The sequence below is a fragment of the Schistosoma mansoni genome, chromosome W (assembly GCF_000237925.1).
Source record: "Schistosoma mansoni strain Puerto Rico chromosome W, complete genome".
Taxonomy (NCBI): Eukaryota; Metazoa; Platyhelminthes; class Trematoda; order Strigeidida; family Schistosomatidae; genus Schistosoma; species Schistosoma mansoni.
In genome coordinates this window covers 41,228,396-41,251,425 of record NC_031502.1, presented here as the reverse complement: position 1 = coordinate 41,251,425, position 23,030 = coordinate 41,228,396, and the positions used below count along the sequence as shown (strand labels likewise).

The 23,030-nt window shown below is 30.6% G+C and overlaps 2 protein-coding genes and 1 non-coding gene across 3 annotated transcripts; 2 read left to right on the top strand and 1 right to left on the bottom strand.

Annotated features, from left to right (window-relative positions):
• Positions 1-647: 647 nt before the first annotated feature.
• Smp_054430 (putative zinc finger protein) lies at positions 648-1,763 on the top strand (the record flags this gene model as incomplete). The annotated part of the gene is made up of 1 exon (XM_018789722.1): positions 648-1,763. One exon carries the CDS (start codon positions 648-650, stop codon positions 1,761-1,763), a length of 1,116 nt encoding a protein of 371 aa, XP_018655136.1.
• Positions 1,764-5,275: 3,512 nt separating this feature from the next.
• Smp_tRNA_00172_Pseudo_TTG.1.1 lies at positions 5,276-5,344 on the bottom strand. The gene has a single exon. It is a non-coding gene (tRNA).
• A 6,540-nt stretch (positions 5,345-11,884) lies between these two features.
• Positions 11,885-12,319, top strand: Smp_151270 (hypothetical protein; the record flags this gene model as incomplete). The annotated part of the gene is made up of 1 exon (XM_018789721.1): positions 11,885-12,319. The coding sequence occupies one exon, from the start codon at positions 11,885-11,887 to the stop codon at positions 12,317-12,319; it is 435 nt and encodes a 144-aa protein (XP_018655135.1).
• Between the last annotated feature and the right edge of the window lie 10,711 nt (positions 12,320-23,030).

Here is a 23,030-nt window from a genome sequence, read left to right as displayed (position 1 = left end):
CTGAATTTGTTATTTATAAAATATTCTTGTTTTTTTATGTTCCCTTTCTGTTAGGTGGTTGTATTGATCTTTCCTATAATGGATCAAACAAAACATCGACAAATCAAAATAAACAAACATCACTAAATCCTTCGAATAACATAGTGTCAAGTGATACATATTCAAATAATAATGTAAATAATAGTATTGATAATATTGAACAACATGCAAGTGAATCAAATGAATTGTCAAAACCACTAATTCAAAAATCTATCAACGAACTACAACACTATTCTAGTATTTCCTCATTTTTAACATCAACACTAACTACAGGTACAATGATGATGACAACACAAACTCCAACAACAATATCTCCAACTAGTTTCTCAACAATGACAACAATCCCTACTCAGTCAGAGATTGATTTTAATTCATTACCATTTCCACTAAATACAGATATTAATTTAAGTAGTTATCCTGGTACAAATGATTTTTTCTCATCATTATTAAAGTTGAAAATATCGACTGCTGATAAATTGAATGAAATCTTTGTCAATACCGCTACTGCTACTACTAATAGTAGTAGTAATAATAATAGTAATACTCATAACCTAAAAAGCAACAATAACATCAATGCTTCTAATGATAAGCATACAAATCTAAGTAGTATGGGTGAAGAATACAGTCATGAATTATCATATGATGAATACATACAAAACCAATATAACACTAATCATACACTGAATAGTAGTTGTAGTAATAGTGGTAGTGGAATCAGTAATAAAAGTCATAGAAATATATCAAACAAATCTCGCCATCATCATCTTCAAGAGCATATGACAAATGATTTAACTAGAGCTAAAAATCGTAAATCAGGTTTTCAACCAGGTGTAACAGTTGGTTATACGTATGATGCATTTTTTATCTCAGATGGTCGATCAAGAAAACGTGTAAAAAATTCTCATATAAAACAGTCGAAATTACAAAAACGTCAATCGTATCATAGTAATAATGATGATACATCATTACAACTAATTAGTCCACAATCGAATATAACTAATACGTCAAGATCATGTTCACTTGATGATTTATCAAATTGTACAAATGAAGAACGAGTAATAAATAATACACTGAATAATAATTCATCAAAATCTCATCTATCATCTATTACGTCCTCTTCAACTTCTTTATTAGTTACATTAAATGAAACACAAACACAACGATATAGTTGTCCAGATTGTGGTAAAAATTATGCAACATCATCAAATTTGAGTCGACACAAACAAACACATCGTAGTTTAGACAGTCAATCAGCTAGAAAATGTCCACAATGCGGTAAGGCATATGTATCTATGCCAGCATTATCAATGCATTTATTAACTCATGATTTGAAACACCAATGTGATATTTGTGGTAAAGCATTTAGTCGACCATGGTTATTACAAGGTCATCGACGTGCACATACAGGTGAAAAACCATATGGTTGTGCACATTGTGGTCGTGCATTTGCTGATCGTTCTAATCTACGAGCACATATGCAAACACACTCAGGTATGAAGCAGTTCGAGTGTAAACAATGTCATAAAAATTTTGCATTGAAATCCTATTTAAATAAACATTTAGAATCTGGTTGTATGAATAAATCTGACTGGTCTGTTATGAATTCTTCATTAACTTCTGAAGAGAAATCTTATTTCTCACCAGAGCCATCAGAGAAATTATCGAAAATGGAATTTCACCAACAATCTGATTTATCATGGAGTGTAACTAAATTAATTAATTGATCAATTACCCAATAATAAAGATCAGTAAATTTGTACCAATATTTTTCACTTTATTCTTTGTTTTATTCATCACTAAATGAAATATGATCATTTGTACGATTGATAGCATCAATTCTATTAATAGTAATATTGTAAGACAAGGTTTACCTTACCTCATTTGATTGATTTTAATTCTGTTTTTTTAATATATTTCTTTGTTGTTGCTTTCAATCTTGAATAAATCACCCGTTTTATTAATAACTAATCACATAATCAATCCAGTCATTTGATTAGAAATTTCGCCTTATACAGTTCTACTTGTAATACTATATATATATATATATATATATATATATATATATAAACATTAAAAAAAGACTGATGGAAAACAATTTATCACTTACTGTAATTCATTTCATTTCATCTACATATGTAAAACTAGGATGATACTTCATAATCAATTTACATTTCCCTTTGTCTAATTATTCCTTTAGTTTATAGTTTCTTCTTCATTTTATTAATTCTGCTCAATGAATTACAATGAAACTGATTGAGAAACGCACAATTCACATATCTTTAAAACAATAGATTTCTTTTTTTTAATTATAGAAGAAAATATGGCTTATTGACAATGATCATGTGTGATGTTATTGTTATTGATAAATGATAAATTATTGAGGGGGGGGTTAGTTTTTTAAATAGGGAGAACTATTTATAATTTATGATTATTATTTTTTTTCATTTTTACATGTAAGATAATAATTATTTACTTCATATTTGAAAATGTCATCGTTTGATTGAATAATCATGTCTTGACTATACAATTCTCAACGTATATATACATATATACACTTGTAAAATATAGTTTCTTTTCATTTCGTTTCGTGGGAAAAATGAATAATGAGAAATGTTACTAAGGGTATGTAATTCTCCATTGTTGATACATAGGACTGAAATTGATCACTCTCTCATATGCATATTCTGAGTGTATAGCTTCGATATTGCATTACCTCACGTAAAGATGAAAAGTACTTTCTTAATAACATGTTATACCAAGAATTTCCAGGATCTATTGAATTATTTGACACAATGTTTAAATGTAGCGCTAAAAAGTTAGAAATTTTGTTTTAGTTCCGAAGAAAATACATATTTATTTTCTATCAACTAGATTATCCAATAACTTCAAAATGAATGGGACATATTAGCCAAAGAAAATGAATTTACATAGTTATTTGATCTAATATTTTACTTTATACACAAACTTTATTTGCCACAACACATGAATTGTTAGTAGTATTGATGTGCATGCTAAGTATATCGACAGACATAAATAGCGCTAGTCAGAAATGGAAGAGCCGGTAGCAGAGTAATAGTTATGACAATGAAAGAACGGTGGAGTTTGAGACAATTGATGGAGAATTTGCAAATAAAGTATTGAACATTTGGTTTTCACATTTGGCGAAGAAACTCTGTAATTTTATATTAAATACATTGCTTGTCACCCACCTAAGTTCTCATTCACAATAGTATTAATATTGGTGTTAGTAGTAGTAGAGTCAATTCACGCTCTAATTATTTTACTTATAGTGAAAATGCTACAGCTTAAAGTCCGATACATGAGTTTATATACAACTGTTGTATTACAATCGATCATTTAGATTTTTTCATATAAAGACAATTGTTTTTGCTCTATTTGAGTGTAAGATTTGTGGAGTTTGTGGAATTTCGTAGTTAACATCACGGACTAACCGCAATTAGGCAACCACTGAAACCAAGAAAGCAAAGGTATTACATGAAGCTATGAACTAATAATGAATTACTTATATAAATTAGTATTCAGTTAAGATCAATTGTTTTCGATAATGTCATTTACCGATGTTATAGAATGGTATTTATTGTTAACTTTACATATCGTAGTTTTTAATGAAGCTGAATGGTTGAATCATTAACGAAAAGGCTATAAGTTAATAAGAACAACTCCAAATTAATGTAATAATCAAAGGATGAGTGGAATGAAAGATATAGGAATGATTATCCATTTGATAAATATCAATATAAAAAAAAAGAAAAACACGCGGACAAAATGACTTTCAAATATGGAGTGTTAAGATCATAATATATGAATGGATTGAATATGCTTCCTTTCAACAAAAATGTGAGATAATAGACATAATACAGTTGTAAAGTTTCGATATAAGTTTAAATTAATGGATCACCAAAGTCTCGGCACAAATATCTTAGTTTGAAATAAAACAAGTTTCTATAACTTCATAAATAATATTGAATGAGCATTCTGATTGAGACAGATGATTAAAAATGGTCAGTTATGTTCAACAATAAGCAGTTGATCAGCTTGAATTCAACTTCGGATAGCTATGCGAGTAGCGTTCAAAGATAGGTTTGGAAAGCGAACGCCAAATGAAACTGGTAGAATGAATCCATCTAAGCTTTCTACGATCATTAGTATAGGGTATAGTGGAAATTATAGAAGTTTCATAGTTTTTAAATTACGAACAAATATCAGTTCGATGTTTAAACCGTGAAAATTATATGATATCTACAAATCTCGCGATAAGACTAATAATCATATGCTCATTAGCGAATAACTTCGAGATGGAAGTCTAGGAGTTCTAGTAAGAAGCCGTAACCAGTCGAGTTCAGTCGTGTCTTGTTTGAGAAATGTACCCACTGAAGACAACGATAGATGACCGCACAATATCATTGATTAATTTAAGTTATACCGGCTCAGTGGTCTAGAGATGTCAAGCGTTTGTGCGTGAGATTGAACGTTCTAGACTCGATTTGTGGATGTGCATTCGTGAATACATACTGTTAAGAAATCTAATACTAAGATGAAATGACTGTCCATTGCTTCTAGGTTTTCAATTGTTGTTCAAGCAAAATCAATTTATGATTTAAAAGCTCTGAAGCTTCTATTCTTAATTTTCGTCTCTATCATAGAAGCTAATTGGGTTAACATTTTAAATTTATTCAATTACAAATAATATAAGGATCTGTGATGTTCAAGAACGATGATAACTATGATATAAGATCATCTTATGAGTAAACACTGAAGTGAATCTATATTCATCGAATCAGGTTTATTCGGCATTGTATAATTTGTACATAATTAAACACCCGAGCATGGACTAAAGAACTGTAAACATGTAAATTTGATTTTATTTACACTTAACCATTTAATACTATTTCTTAAAATACACTTTTATTTATTCATTACACATGTTCATAATTTTCTGCTAACGTTTAAACATTAGTTTCTTATTTTTACCTATACACTGTCAGGCAAATAAACAATTCGATATTATACATGTAGTTAAGTAAATTTACATTTTATTAAGATGATACAATAAAACAATCAAATTTAATTACAAAAACTAGTCATATATCAATGTCAAAAGTAAATCTTTCTTGTAAGCAAAGATGGGTAGTGGCTAGCAGTGAAATCCAGGACGAGCGATTCGTCCTATTTGGGACTCGTCAGCTGGATGTACCTGCATCTCAGAGTTGATGTTCACTCTGGGACTCGAACCTGGTACCTTTCGCTTCAAACGCCATCGCGTTATCCACTCAGCTACTGAGTCCTGATAGCCACCTGCTTGTGCGATGGGGTGAAGTTTAAATTCAAACAACATTAATTCAGTTCCCCCACAAAGTAATTACTATAATTTTTAATGTACAAATGGACTATAAATTGCCGTCAAGGTCAACTATTACACTGTATATTATTTGATTAGTTCAGATATATTTTGGGTCAATTGTTCAGTTTTCAACTTATTCATTTAAACATTATCACACAGATAAAACCCAGTTTGTATTATTATATTGTGACATGATTGTGGAAATATTAAACCATGTACAAGCTGTCAATTTTCGTTTTATCTTTTGATTTTATTGTAATTACTAACAAAGTAAATAAGAGAAAAGCTTAATATATACAGTTGTAGTGAACGAGAAAACAAGTGAAGACGATCCAATGTATTTGAACACAAAATTACAGAATATCTTAATAAAATCTGAGAACCATACAATAAATACTTCATTTGCAAAATGCCAGTCAACCGTCTCAGACTTGATTGTTCCTTTTTTTCCACACCAATCATTCTCTGTTCTCGTTCTCTTTTCTTTGATCTTCTTAACCTTCTGCGACCAGACATTTCAATTTCGATTGATGATACATACTACTTGTATCTGTCGACATCAGTAGCATACACCATACAATTAGTATAAACTATTATTTATCAATTTTTCGAGCTATTGTAACTATAAAATAAATAAAACAGGATATTTCCTGCTTTATTCATTCGCCAGCAATAATTTAAATAATCCTATGTTCCCTGGTAAATTTCTTATAAATGAATATCTCAGAGTCCGACTTGAAAATGATAAAATGTAGGTTCATTTCATTTAAGGATAAAAATAAATCTTTATCGATAACAATGTATAATGATTAGGGTCATATCATGAATTAACTGAAATGGGAATATCTGTAATGAGTGACTACAAGAATTAAGAAAATCACTGAAATCACGAATTGATCTTGAGGAACCAATGAAAACCGAGAAGCAATTGACGGTCATTTCATCGTAATATCGGATTCCTTAACAGTACGCATTCATGAATGCGCATCCACAAATCGAATCTAGAACGTTCAGTCTCACGCACGAACGCCTAACACGATCAAACCATCGAGCTCAGAGAACAAAACTTCACCAAAATCATCCATCTGAGCTACAAATCTTCACCACCTCTAGACCATTGAGCCGATATCCAATAGTGTTAATATATAACTTCAATCAATTCATGATATTGTGCGATCATCTCTCATTATCTTCAGTGAGAACATTTCTCAAACAAGATACGACTGAACTCGACTGGTTACGGCTTCTTACTAGAACTACTAGACGTACATCTTGAAGTTGTTCGCTAGTGAGCAAATGATAATTGTCGTTTTAGGGTCTATTTTAACCAAAATTAATAGTTTCTATAGCCCCATTCTGAAATGTTGAAGTGTTGAATCTTGCATTCCCATCCAATGGCAGCTTGTTTCCTGTCACGGTTTAGTAACGTTAGACCTGTAAATATAGATGTGTAGATTTTGCGTTGTAGTAATAATTTCTAAACCAAAAGTGATCATATTTAAAAAATGTCTTTGTTTAATTATGATATTCTATCTCAATACAAAAAATAAAACAACAGCAGAGATATTCTAACTTCAGTAAACTATAAAAACTGTCTCGTTCAGCCATAAATATTACTCGGAAACAATAGATGATCTTATCTTTTAATGAATAATTACTTGACAAGATCATAAATGTTTATCACTTGCTAATGTCAAATTACATTAAACTATTGAATGGTAGCTAATAATGAGACCAAGAATGTCTATACATCCATACCTAATACTTTTGAGCTTGGCTTAATAATATCCATGCCTTCTTTCACTACAAACTACAGTAAACTAATTGTCACTTAACATATCACAGCATTATCTATTGAGATAGTATATCGTAATACATTTTCAACTTGAAGTGGGTTTATATTTTTATTATGACCTATGTTCAATAAAATATTGAGATGAATTGAAATACGAATCCACAATTACCTTTCACAGCTATATCCTATTAGGATGTAGTTACAAATGATGTTGGCGTTTATAATAAGGATGGCTATTCAAATTATCGAAATAAAATTCAACAGAAAGTGAAAACGTAGTTATACTGAACAACACAACTATTTGAACAGGACTAATTTTGTGCATAACAGTACAAGTTCATTATCATCCTATTATTTTTGGAAGTACTAATACTGCTGACTTTTTTTGAAATCAACATAATTATACAGATTTTTATTATGATCAAGTGATTTGTCGTGTATATTATATAATTCACATTAAATTTGTATAGGAACTAAATAACCATTTTGTCAGTTTAGGGATTTGTGGAGATTGTAATATTTTCACAGTTGAATTCAGGAGTCGATCTACGCTAGACAACTATTGAAAACATGAAGGCATTGGACGGGACTCCTCATCAGTGCTCATCCACAATCCCGTATGCGGGACTCAAACACAGGACTTCAGATCTCGCGCGCGAATGCCTAACCTTTAGACCACTGAGCCGATATCCAATGGTGTTATTGTCTAACTTCCATTGATCAATTATCTTGTGCAACCATTTTGTATTTTCCTTCAGCTTAGTTAGTATAAGCGAATAACTTCAACTAATAAGGTAATTTTATATAGTTGAAATCATGAGTCAATTGAAGCTAGACCACCATGGAAAACCTGGAAGCATTGGACGGCCAACTCGTCCTATTCTGGGACTCCTCAGCAGTGCGCATCCACGATTTGTCCTCTCGAGATTCAAACCCAGGACCCATCAGTCTCGCGCGCGAGCGCTCCACAAACTCCCCTCCTGATAATAAGGTAATATTCAATGAACTACGTCAATCTGACTTGAATAAACCATCAGTTGTCATAAACTGGACAAACAGTCTAAATTTTTTTGTAAAAGACTGCAAAGTATAAAATGTTATTTCTCATTGTTGATTAGTTTTACAACTCAGTGACTTTTTTTCCAAATTTATATTTAATAATATTATAAATCTGTATGGATGAGTCCTAACTATTCATCAGTTTACTTTATTGATAGATGACACTTTTGGATCAAAAATCCTAACCTATGATCTTAAGTGTACACTAAGTAACTTTAATGAGAGAATCTATTCAACTGTAAAAAAAAGAGTTGATATGAACAGTGAAGTTTTGGAAAAAAACATGTAAATTACGTTCCTTTCTTTCGATTTGAAATGTCTTAATTAGGTTTTGTTTCCTTCAGTAAACTAATTACTTTTTCCTTTCTTACTTCAATATAAATAACAATTAATGAATCAGTGGAAATAATTAATTATCTATTAAGAGATGGTTATTGTCATGATTACGCAAAACTGTTTTCTCTTCTTTCTTTTAATGTATAAATTTGACAATAAGGAAGATTAGGCATTCAATTAGGATAGCAAGTGATATTATTAACATTCATATAATGAATCATAAAATCTATTTATATAACAGTCTACTTCATTTTTTAACAGTACAATCTAACACAATTTCAATGTATTTCATTATAATAAAGATTTATATTTATGCATGAATAAATTTATTTAATATTAGGAATGAAACGGCCGTCCAGTGCTTCCAGGTTTTCCATGATGGTCTAGCTCCAATTGACTCATGATTTCAACTATGAAAAATTTTTCACTTGATTGACATATTTCACAATACAAAAAGAAGAAAAAACAAAAAAAACGAAACAAGGTAATCTCCTTTTTACCCGAAATGAAAGTGGAAATTTTTTCTGAAACTTTCATTTCATGATAAATTAACTTAATATTGGTTATGTAAGTCGTTAAGTTTACTCACATATATATGTATATGTATATAAACGGATTTATGGAATCATGAACACGCAATCATTAAACATTAAAAACATTTATATATGGTTTAAAATTGTGTTACTTCAAAGGAATTTATGCCGTCCGTTCTTCCACCTCTCGCACACTCACACAATTGATCATTGCTGCAAGTATTATCATCAAAATACAAAAATAGCTTTGCAGTCAATTTAATTCGTGAAAATAAAATCTTAGGTCTAATTTAATACTGTATAAAATTTCTCTTGAAGTTTACAAAGTTTGATGATTTACAGTCAATGTTAAGGTATGTGAAATCTCTTTTATTACATACACTTCTCCTTATGAAATAACGATACAGATCAGAAGGGGTTTTGTGGAGATTTCAGTATTTTCATAGTTGAAATCATAGGTCAATTGAAGCTAGACCACCATGGAAAACCTAGAAGCACTGGACGGCCAACTCGTCCTATTGTGGGGCTCCTCAGCAGTGCACATCCACGATCCCGCACTCGCGAGATTCGAACCCAGGACCTACCAGTCTCGCGTCGGAGCACTTAACAGATAGACCACTGAGCCGACATCCAACGGTGTTAATGTCTAACTTCAACCAATCCACGAAATCTGAGCAAACGTTCACCAATGTCTTGAGTGAGTTGATATCTCTGCAACAGACGTGGTTGAATTCCACTGGTCACTGCTTCCCACTAGATCTCCAGGAAATATATCTTGAAGTCAGTCACTAGTGAGCATATGATTATAGATCAGAAGGGGTTTTGTGGAGATTTCAGTATTTTCATAGTTGAAATCATGAGTCAATTGAAGTTAGATAGGTTAAGTGCTCTGGCGCAACACTGGTAGGTCCTGGGTTCGAATCTCTAGAAGCAGGATCGTGGATGCGCACTGCTGAGGAGTCCCATAATAGGACGAGTTGGCCGTCCAGTGCTTCTAGGTTTTCCATGGTGGTCTAGCTCCAATTGATTCATGATCTCAACTATGTAAAATTACTAAAATCTCCACAAAACCCCATTCTGATAATTCTATATCATACAGTTTAATCAATTGATAAGAAGTAACTGATAACAAACTAATCGAAATATTATAAAGAAAAATAGTATCCCATTATTATCAATATTAGTATTATATGTATATATCACTTTTATTTGAAAGGAATAAATCGTATTATATTATCAAAGAAAAGAAAGGTTTATGTTTTATGTATAGTTGATTAGTAGTATATGCTTGAATATATTTATGTTTGTTTGTATTCGCTATCATAATTACAAAAGTGTATTCTTTTATAAATAAAAATTTGTATTCGTTTATTAATTCGTTCATAAAATCTCATTTTAGTTAATAGTATTAATGGATTAGAGATTATCATAGTCTAACCATATGTTGTATAAAACTTTGACACATTCTAATTAGAATACAAGAAAATAACTTTTATCATATGGAGTACAAAATATTGATACTGTTTTATATACTACTACTACTACTACTACTACTACTACTACTACTACTACTACTACTAAAGCTAAAGTCGCTACAGATGATAGTAATAATGATGATCACTTCGATAATCCAGTAAATCATCAATAGTTCGTGTTCTTTCTTTCTTTCAATATGAAATTACATTTAACTTTTTTTAGGGGGGGGTATAGAACAGGTCAATTATCATAAATCAATGGTAAACATTGATAAAAACTAAACTACATATTCTGTTAAATTCTTTCTTTTCTATTATTCCACTTAAATATGTTCAGTTATTTTATAAGATTTATTTAGTTTCATTGTGTAAAAGTTAAAAAGAAAGAAAAGAACAACAACAACAGAATTTTGAATGTGTGAAAATGTTTGAGGTAAAGGTGAATAATAAATTAGATTGATGTATTCATTAAAGATGTGAAAAGGTGTAATGAAAATGAAGTATATAACAATTTGATTAAGAATACTTCTCAAGTAGAAATTATAGTAGCAGTCATAGTAATGGTAGTAATGATAGTAGCATACAAACAGAACGTGTGTATAAGTTTGTGGAGAGAAAACTCAAAACGAATGATTTTGAATGAAAATAATATGGTGAGGTAAAATAATGGAGCATAAGTGAATTAATGAACAAGTGAGAAAGGAAAAAAATCAAGGAAAAGGAACAAGAGAGAGAGAGAATGGGAAAAGAAAGATTAAATATAGACACATGGTTATATATATATAATCAAGAACCATGTGACACATAATTACTTATTTGCAAACCGTTTTTAGTTCAAAAATTGACAGTAGCGAAATGATTGATCCTGTTCACTTATTTATTTATTCATTTCCATACTGTATTTAAGTGTTTATATGTGTGGAGCAGAGTGGGTATATTTGGGAGAAGGAATGAAGAAGTGTATGATGATGGGAAGGAGGTAAAAAAATTTTCTTAGGGTAATAACATGGAACATGTGGTTGACATTAATTTATATCTTTCAAGTAGACAGGTAAGTAAAAAAAACTGAAGAGTATTAACGAGACAAACTAATCATGAAATAAATATAACATTTCATAATACAATTTAACACTTGTCGAGTATTAGTTAAAAGTGAGTAGATGATTTGCTGTGTTGGAAAAACACTACCATGAGGAATGTACCATAGAACGATGGTTACAATGTTGTTCAGACCTGTTCAAACAGTATAATTCACGTATCGAAACTGCCAACCTTGGAATTGACAATGCTGCTGTTGTCGGCGCATCTGCAAGGATTTCTGAATCATCAGGAGTCTCCGGCGGATCTTCAGGTAGCAGTACGTCGTTCTCTAGCTCGATTGGGTAGCGTCCTTCAGACTGGTGACACAGTCGTGCAGAGCTCCTCCCATCCTAATAAATCCAAGGCAGTCGTGGCCTCCGCACTCGTATATTCACTTACAAGAACGCTCGTTCAATCCCATGAAGCTGCCATATCAATATACGCATTTGATAGTTTTATCATACGTTCTCAGGCTTGTTCTGAAAATCAGAAGTTCATACCGCGTATTTTTCTATACGGAGATAGTTATATAAGCAATCACATCAATGTTATTCAGTTTAAATCAGTCAATTCTACAGTTTACAATAATGTTTCAGTCGAGTTTAAAATAACTTATTCATTGAACCAAATAGATCAGTAAATTAAAATCGACTGAATAAAAGTAAAATTCAGTAAGTTTATTCAAACATCGTTGATCAAACCAAACACAAACAAACTAATTATATCAGATTCACAAGTAAGTTCTTTTATCTCCTGTTACTCATCAACTAATCACTGAAGAAAAGCAAAATGGCATTGGATAGTTGTTTAACCTGAGCTCAAGACACTTAAACATGAATCATCAACTTGAAACTGCGGTGAATTGAACTATTAAATGCTTTTATTATCAGTTTTTTTGTAGCTTACATCAGTTGATGAAGAAATCGCTCTTTACAACAACCATCCAAATAAACATTAAATTGCCACATTAAAATGAACGAGACATAAAAAAGAAATATCTACTGTAGGACTGAAATACTTACATTAATCGGTCACTGAGTATCCATCACCGATGATCAATTTCGGCCCGAATAGATCATGATACTAACTTGGACTGTGAAATTTATTTAGGTAGGTACGCATTCTACAGGGAATATCAGTTCCCTCAAAGTTTGGGATAGGCCTTACTGATTAATTCGGACTAGCATGAAATCACAATCCAGTGTTCCTCGTAGACTAACTTCAACCACAACACCTAAGCATAGTGTAGTTAATGTGGAGTCAGTTAGGTTAGCAGACACATTGAAACTTAATCAACAGAATTTGATCACTGTTACGGACAAAATAAACATTGAATTGTTTACCATCAATATGTCGTGATGATGACAGAAATCAATAATACCTCATTTTAAATAAAATAGAAGTTCTTTCTATTATAACTATAAATAAACATGTTAACAACGAAATGTATACCATATATATTTCTAATCAATAAAAGTTTACAAAATTATACTATCATATTTTCACTCACTTCTACTTGGAAAATATTGTCAACTTATTTTACAGCAAAAATCAACTAAAATGTTAGTTTTCATCCTGAAGTAACATCAACATAAGAACCATTTTAAACTTATGAATATTGAATCAACAGTTTGTTGAAGTTTGATATATTTCTTATAGTTTGTGCAGAAAGTACAACCGAACTCAAAATATTCAGATCTTTCATAGTGGAGAAAATATCTTTGAATGATTGATCAAGAACTTGATTGTCAACATTAACTTATTATCCTAATAAATCTAAATGTTTTCATTACTGTACATATTCACTCGTTTCTTTTAAACAATAATGAATTAATTAGAATTTTAGCATACTTCATACATATTCACTTGGTATTGTTTGTTTGAATCTTCCCATTGATATTTTAGGACTGTAACTGGTCAGTCTCTAATTGGCATATGTGCATACTGTGTGTATTGCCTCGATATGGCCTAAATTCACAAGTATGGTAAGCAAACGAAACGCGCGTCCTGGATTCTACTGCTAGCCACTATCCATCTTTGCTTACCATACTTCATACATAGTTGGCAATATAATCTAAGAGTTATATTTTTTTTATCATATTTGAGACTCATCAACTAGTTGAACCTGTATTTCAGCGTTGATATTTACATTTAGGACCTTTCGTTTCAAACTTCCAATTGATTATTCACTAAACTAATGAATTCAGATAGCTATTCACTTTTTTTCTACTAGTATGGCATGGAATATGAATTAGGACTTAATCAGCTTTAAATATAGTTCTATATTCATCTAGTTAGTTATATAGTTTAATTTCTACTGTATTGATTTGAATATCATCCAACAAATATAACATTCCAATACTTATTTAGTAATATTTTGTGTATACATGTAAAGTGTATTGTTTTGTTTTGAACTGCTGAGGAGTCCCATGATAGGACGAGTTGGCCGTCCAGTGCTTCCAGGTTTTCCATGGTGGTCTAGCTTCAATTGGCTCACGCTTTCAACTATGAAAATACTAAATCTCCACAAAACCTCTTCTGATAAACAAAAATGGTTAGTTTACATCATTTGTAAATAACTGACAAGGAAAAAAATTTTTCTAGTATAGATTCTTTCCTGAATCATTTGTACAAAGAAAATAGAAGTAACGGTACAACGAATAATAAGAGCTAAACTTTAAATAAATCAGACTAAAGAACTTTATCTTCCCTAGATCATTCAATTATTTCACTGTTGTTGTTTTGTTTTACGTGTTGCTACTCACATTGTTACCATCATTAATGATTCAACTCATATACTTGTTATAGTCTATATTCATTAAATGTATAACCTTAGTGTAGTAGTCAATTAAAAATAATCATAATAATGACCTTTATACGGCTAGTTATTAGAGTTGTTTTTCTTAAATAGAATATACCATAATAATAATAATAATAAGATTGTATAAAGTACACTTATGACAAAATTTGTTTATTATTATGTTAACTAGAAAATTAGTAGTGATAGTATTATTCCAAATTTTACTAAAAATAAAAACAACATTGTTGTTCAATTCTAAATTGTTTAACAATCATAAAGATAATGGTGTTGGCGATGATGATGGTGATGATGATGACCACGACGAAAACAACAACAACAATAATAATAATAATAATGTAGAAACCTTTTAACAATAAACTAGATATCTGTCGGTTCATTCAACTATCTATCATATAATTATATCATATATAAATAAAAAAAACAATACAGGTCAACACGAATAATCATTTTTACAGTTAATATTTGTTAAATTTTGATGATTGTAATTTTCGAGAAGTTGACCATTTATTGTGATTAGTAAATCCTATAGTTTTAATTGATGATCAATATCATACACTGAAGGTGTTTATTAATAAAAACTAACATATAGTGCAGAGTTATTCATAAACATGCAGCATTGAATAGTTGTTCCTTTGTACAACGAAGCGCTTTATAAAAACCAATCAGTATACTCAAAACGGGTCAATTGTAATTCCATAGAGGGAATGATATACTGAACAACTGAGTTGGAATCAATGAAGTTTCATATTTCTTGATAAAATTAGTCCTGAACCTTCATCGTGTGTCATTAACGAAACGTTGCTTCATGATAAGCTTGTGGCGAGTGTTGGGATATTGCGATACTGTTAGATTTTTGAGTTAGGATCCAATAACCTACATGTTCAAATTTTATAAGATAAAGCTTGATGATTAACGGATGTTATCCAATATATCTCATGTCATTCCCGACTCTACATCCCTTTCAAGACTAGTCTTAAATATAACAGTTTATTGATTTGACGATGGTTATTAATTGTTCGTCTTTCAACACTTTATCCAAAAAAATATCCATTCATGGCACAAATAATAGTCACGTTAATCAGTGTTTTCCATAGAGGCCTACTGAAAACATTGTCATAAAAATCCATTACACGAAAAGAAAACTGTTTTCTCTTAAATAAATTCCAATGATTTATTTTATCTAGAATGTAGATTTTACTAAACTGAATCTTCTTATACCCTTTTTTTCTTCAACAAAAACCCTTTTCTATTTTAAAAACTATTACTTATTTACTTACTTACGCCTGTTACTCCCAATGGAGCATAGGCCGCCGACATTTCAAAAAACTATGCTTTGATCAAGGCACTAATGAATTTAGAGCTTATAGAGAATAAATTTAGATAAAATGAAATAAATAACCGTACACGTGTAAAAGAACTTTCAACAAGTAATTAACAATAACACCTTCATTATAATAAGTATCATAAGAATGAATATTTTGTTGTTTCTTAGGTCATATTTAAAATAGATAAACAAACCATTAAAAAAAATAAACAACTATTCCATTTCAAAATAGCTTAGTGACTAACTCTTAGAAATATATTTACTTAGTAATTATATAGTTTATGTTAATCAGATTGTTTAATAAAACTTATTGAATATTCACAAAATATAAACAAATTGATCAATAATGATAATAATAAAAAATTAAATTCAACTAAGTATAGTTTGTTTGAATCTTCCCATTGATGTTTAGGACTGCAACTGGTCAGTCTCTTATTGGCACATGTGCATACTGTGTGTATTGCCTCGATATAGCCGTGATTCACAAGCTTTGTAAGCAATGATGGATAGTGGCTAGCAGTGGAACCCAGGACGCGCGTTTCGTCCTATTTGAGATAACACGATGGTGTTCGAAGCGAAAGATACTGGGTTCAAGTCCCAGAGTGAACAACAACTTTGAAATGCAGGCACATCCAGCTGGAGAGTCCCAAATAGGACGACACGTGCGTCCTGGATTCCACTGCTACCCACTATCCATCTTTGCTTACAATAATAATAAATTTCCAATCAGTGAATTGTTCTGATTAGATATTGAAAATTGTGTAAAATAAATCCAACATATAACCGATTTCACCAATGTCACATTATTCAGTATTATTATTTTGATGAATTTAAACAAGTTTCAGATTAGATCATTTATGTAATCTATTTTGATTTTTAAAGTTAATATAATTGTATCATTGCTATTTACCAAGAAAAAGTTCTACTATATCTATTTGACGGTTGCATATTGAAAGCATATTAATATAACAAATAGCATGAAACTCTTTAAACCAATTTTAAAAGGGTGAATAAGAAAGTTTAGGTTAGCATAGAGATTTCAGGTAGACTCGTCACCGAAAACAGCTATGGGAAAGGTTAGCCCTAGATCGCCTATCGAGAAACAGAAATCTCCCGCCCGAAGTTCTTCTGCATACCTACAACTTACCCACAGTCCCTACACAAGAAAAAGTACAACAACAATTCGATCTACGTCCCATAAAGTGGTCACTTCGACAACGGCAACAAACGGTCAAGATTCAAGTGAACTTCAAGAAAATATCCTATTAAAAAAGGGAAGATCCCAAGAAACCACTTTGTAAACGTCTTATTTGTGTGATTTTAATTTGAAATTTTGAATTCCTTATTTCCTTTCCAAAAGTGCTCATCTTTACTTTCGGATTGTATTTCCCACTTGGAAGGACCCTAAATGTAATTAGTTCGTTTCCTCTTTTTATACGCTATTTTGTGGTGTTCCTCAAAGATATTTCAATACCGTATATATACACTTCAGTTGTGTACTCGTTCGTTCGTGCTTCCGATTTCTTGTGGAATATACTTTTCCCTCAGCTGAATCTGATCTTCTCCCTTCAATTAGCAGGGCTGGGGCCCAGTCAACAGTTTAGCTTGTCTTGTTATTGTGTTGCTGACTTTGTTCCGTTCTCTAGTTTAGGTATTGTCGTAATCTCGTTAAACGTAACAACTAATAAGTGCTTTTGTTCTGACATAAGTTATGATTATACTTTCGAAATATTTTATTAATTTCACGAAACGTTAATATTCAGTTTTAGTGACTAAGCTGAAAACTTGTTTGATATAATTGAATCAATGCTGAAAATAAGACAAAAGTATTTCTATTATCAGCCAGTCATTGAATAATGTAAAATCTTCATGATTCAGTTGAAAAGTTCCATTGTTTATAAGATTGACCTTCAGAAATGAAAAAAGTAGACTACTTCCATTAATAGCAAAATTTTAGATGTGACAATTCATAAAACGTGAATAAAAGTAAAAATGATGGAAAACGATCTGAAACCCTAATGAACTCAATGTATGATCTTTGAATTTTATTCATTTAAATTTTAGACAGTACAAGGCTATTCGAATGAATAAAAGTGAGAAGATTCTTATAATAAAGAGAAGAGTAGAACGATATCCTCTTTCCTCGATTAAAACTATATTACAGATAGATTGTATGAATTACAAAGAATAAATCTTTGGTCTGAATGAATCAGTGACAATGTGTTTGTTATTATTGGTAAATAACGTTAATATAACATTCTAAAGAAAAGTCAATGGAAGCCTTAAAACAAAATCATCATGTCAATATCTTATCATACCGCTTTTACTTGTCGAAAGATGGATCAAGTGCTATTTAATATTTAAAAGTAGTTTTCTTCTTAAACGAATATCAAGTAAAAAACCATTGGAAAAATATTCGCAACTTAATAATAGATATTGTTTATTCTATACGAAATCATCATTAAAGACTTCAAATTCTTTGATTGGTCAGATATTGTTCAACGAGAGCATATTAAGTCGTTAATGTTTCCGAATTCTTGGTAAAATAATAATTTATTTTATATAAAATTCGATAGTTCCAGATTAGGTCTCATATGTGACAGAAAGCTTGTATTGATGAAGAGCCCAGGAGTAAGACGAAACATTTATTTACTTCTACCTGAAGTTTGTGCTGATGATGTCGTTCAGAAGGACGATGAAAGCTCCACGACCAAATCATCCAGCTCAGAGAACAAAACTCCATCAAAATAATTACTAGTTACTAGTAATTTTCTACCTGGTTTTATTCAAAAATCAGAATTATTTTCAAATCGATAACATTTTTATAAGCCACTTTCCTGATTGTAATTTTCAGTAATTTATTAGAATCTAACCCTTGTGTCTCATGGTATATATTTTTGAATTGTTTTAAACGTTTATAATAACATTTACTGACAAGTTCAGTCAAAAAGGGAAGTGAATGTTTAATTATAAATTGTGATCGTTTTTTCACAAAATGATTATCTGTATCTATGAGAATAAATGTTCCAATAAAGATGAACACTTTTCAGTTACCTGCTGTACATCATATTAATAAAAGGAATTAAAGGATTATTAGTATATCACAGTGTAACTATCAGGTAGTTGTGATTTTTAAAAAAAGATTAAAGATGATCTTCCATTTATTAAGTGTTTAACTGTTAATGCAAACATTCGTCAGTGATATATGCCACAGTGAGAATGGTAATAATTCATCTGATCATATCTAATTACATCAACTGATATTCAGAATTATAGCCAGGTCACAGAATAATTTAAACTGATCACCATCAAGTAGATATTACTTTACATCAAAACTTTAATTCGGTTCTCAATAGTAGTGGAGAACAATTTGATCGAAATTACCAATATTACAATCTGTCATTGTGACCTCTTATGTATTGTAAGAAATTTTTCATTGATTTATCCAAAAATATAGATTTTCATTCATAGTGATCAAGGAATTTCAATATCGAATTGTAGATAAACTCAACAAGATGACCGTTTCTCCCCAGTTGTACCTAGGTTTGACTATTGATATCAACACACAGACTACAGACAATATGGAGACATCTGTCCAAAAAGTTTATATGCTAACAAGCATTGATCAAGTGAAGTTCTATATATCAATAACAGGTGAATAAAAACTCTTGCAAATAAGTAAAGATTAATTTCAGAGGAACCATATGCTTCAAAATATATTTTATCAGGTAATTATATCCTACTGGTAGGGCTATTCATTTTGAATTGTTTTATAGTGAATAACATAGTTTTCAGTTTGTGTCTGAATATCACATATACATAGTTTTTCACTAGATCGGTTCAACAAATTCCTTCTCAATATCAACCACAATATAAATGTCAGAACTATTCTTTTCGATAGGGGATAATTTGGTTTGTTTTAACAAACAATTGAGGATTACAAATTAAGTTTGATTGTTACAAAAAAATGTGTTTAAATTATCCCAGTTTAATATCATTTAATATACAAGTTAGACGAAGGTAGTTTACAAGTATTAAATAACCTGAAGGCATTCAAATTCACACATTCAACTTTATGTATCAACCATACAACTTTATTGAATTATTTTCATCTAGGCGCCAGGATTTGATGAATTTTGTTTAACACATATAACAATATACATTGATTCCCCTATCATTTCAACTGTTGTTGCATTTTGGTTTATATACACCTCATCTTCATTAGTCTCCTTTTATATGATTTTGTTATAATGAGTTTTAATACATGTCCCGTTTTTATCATGTAAATAAAAAAATTTACTGTATACCTAAATGAAGTGATATTTCGTCAGGTTTTGTGGAATAAATGCAACAATAATAATCACTACAACTAATGGTAATAATAAATGAATGTTTATACCCACATCGACACATGAAAATCCTCACTAGCAATCATATCCTTAGGGTGAGATCAATCAATTTGCTTGGAATGAATGGCCAGTCAACATAATGTACTACACTTATCAAACTTAGCTGAGTATATTCGGTTAAAATATATAAAGCTTTTACTGTAAAATATATTTTGAATTATGCACAAGCACTACCGTGAACTTCTATGTTGGGATAATTTAAGGATCTCTTTATCGACATTTTCATTAGCACTAAATTTATTATTGATTCATGGTAAAATTCATTAACTTGGTGTATAAATGTCATTCACTAACACAGTGCTTTTACCTTATTGTATTTCGGATATATATTCCCTTTCTAAATAGACGGTATACATCGTTTCGAAAAGTGATTGAACCAACTGCACTATTGAAATAACTTGTGACAAACTTTTTATAAAATGATTAAATTTAGTACGAACTTTCATTCATTTTAGCCTAATTCAATTTGAGATCTGAGTGGAAGCAAATACTCTAATGCTTGAATTTCTAGTTTTAAAACAACAATAATATATCTTCAACATATTCATCAATCTACATAACTTTTTTAAAAGTCACTTTGTTGACAGTAATCATATTTTGGAACAGTCGAACATAATACAAACAATTGAGGAATAAAAACATAGCGATTAGTTCGAGGTGAAAATGAAGTTATCAACCCATAGCTAATAATTTTATAGGGATGACAGAGGTGTATCATTGCAGCTATACTACATGATTGTTCATCACAGTTGCGTGAATGTTGACTGCAGCTCCGCTGACAGATTTACCAATATTAATCTCGGGAATCCCGGAGATTTTCTATGATGTGAGAATAGTCTTCTTCATGAAAATGATCAAATATTCTCAATCATGACAGAATAAGTAGTGAATTGCCGTAAATCCCACCGAAGATTTGTGTTTGCTGTGTAGTGAATGATGTTGACATTAACAAATTAACTCAATGATAACCATTTAGTGAGAATTGTGGTCTGTTTCAAAATGATTCAACTTTGAGTTGTTATTCATATTAACTGTGATCTAGTAGTCTGAAGTTATTGTAGCTGGATTTGAATGTGCAGATTTCAAAAGTTCACTCTAGCCCAAATGAAAGATTAGTTCATTATAAGCAATTTACACATTTCGGTTTAGTTTTGATTAACTAGCTAGCATAGATTTCACATTGAAACAGCTTAATCCATAACTCTAGTATCAACAATGTGATAATAATAACAATAAACCACTGATAACTTTAATCATACCAATAATGATAGCAATATCGTCATCCACACTCATTATTATTATCATTATTATTGTGTTGTATATCAAACAAATGAAATCTGAATTAAATGTGACATGTGCATTACAACACACGTGGGAAAAAATCCTCATAAACTGTCTATTAGCAATAACATCATAAACATTATATCCGATAGTTTATTTATAAATCAGATATATATAATGTGTGTATTATGGCTTATAATTTCAATATTCATTATATCCATTAAAGAAAGATTGTTTTCTAGTTCATCTTGTCATTATTTCCACTTTCATTTTCCTGTTAGAATGAAGACTGGACGTTGTGTTGCTAATATGATTCCCCAGAGAAATGATAAAGGATAATAATGGTTAAATAGAACCTTAATGCTTATAGTTAATAATAACAGTTGATAAGTGATGTATGATGATTACTGTTGATGTAACAACCGAACTAAGGAAACATGTAATGACTAGGTAATTGAAACTTCTCTCTCTCCCCCTCATTTTTTTTCTTTTCTATCCTCATCTGAAAACTAAAAACTAGAAAATAACTCAATTTACTCACCTGTGGAAAGTGAGGAATTCACTTAGATTTTACAACCATAATGTCAAACAGATGGATCGTGTGATTTGGAAATGTAGAATTCAAGTTAATAGGCTGTTTTCATGTTAATAGTAACAATAACGATAATGGTTTTATTTGAAAATCGAAATTTTGTTACAGAAAGGAATTCGTAGTACTAATTATACAACAATGCAATACATTTTTATTTAATACGGACTCCCGTTTATAGACAGGTAAGTTTTGTACCAGTCAACTATCTCAATTGCCTTTTCCATCCACCATATATAAGTTGTATTAATTCTGATATCTTCATCTCTTCTTTTATTTCTTAAAATGGGTATGTAACGATGCAAAATGCATACAGCTGAAGTGTTTCCAGTTCACCTTCTAAGTATTCAACATTATCATAATTTGACAGTCTTTTACGATACGCTACGAGTACATTCTGTTTGCATTAGTAATTGTTCAGTTCCAGCAGATTACAATAATTGAACAGTTGCAAAATTCGTCACCCAAACTTTTGAAGTGCACTGAAATTTCTGATTTAACTGTCATTTACAAATATTATTACTACTTCAGATTATGAGTATCATGCATATTCGGTTTGATTGTACGTACTAGTGATATATAGAGACAGTTCAACTGAATCGCAACATTTTAAGTAATTTAATGTTTTGAGTAAAACGGATGATGATCTTTCCTGGTCAGCCTTTTTTACAGGGTCAGTGGCCTCTGCTCTACGAAGAGTAACAAGTGTAATTAAGTAAAATTGATCTTGATAAATTTTTTGCAGTTTAGATTCAGAATAAGTAGACATCATGTTGTCTCCGTTAGTCAACACTATCGAAAGAATTGACTTGGTTCCCACTTACTTATATTGTCTGGTAAAACATATTTTACACCTAAGCAGTTTAAAATGTAATGAAATAGTTTTATCCAAAGAAATCCCTACATGAATAAATCATCAAATTGGGT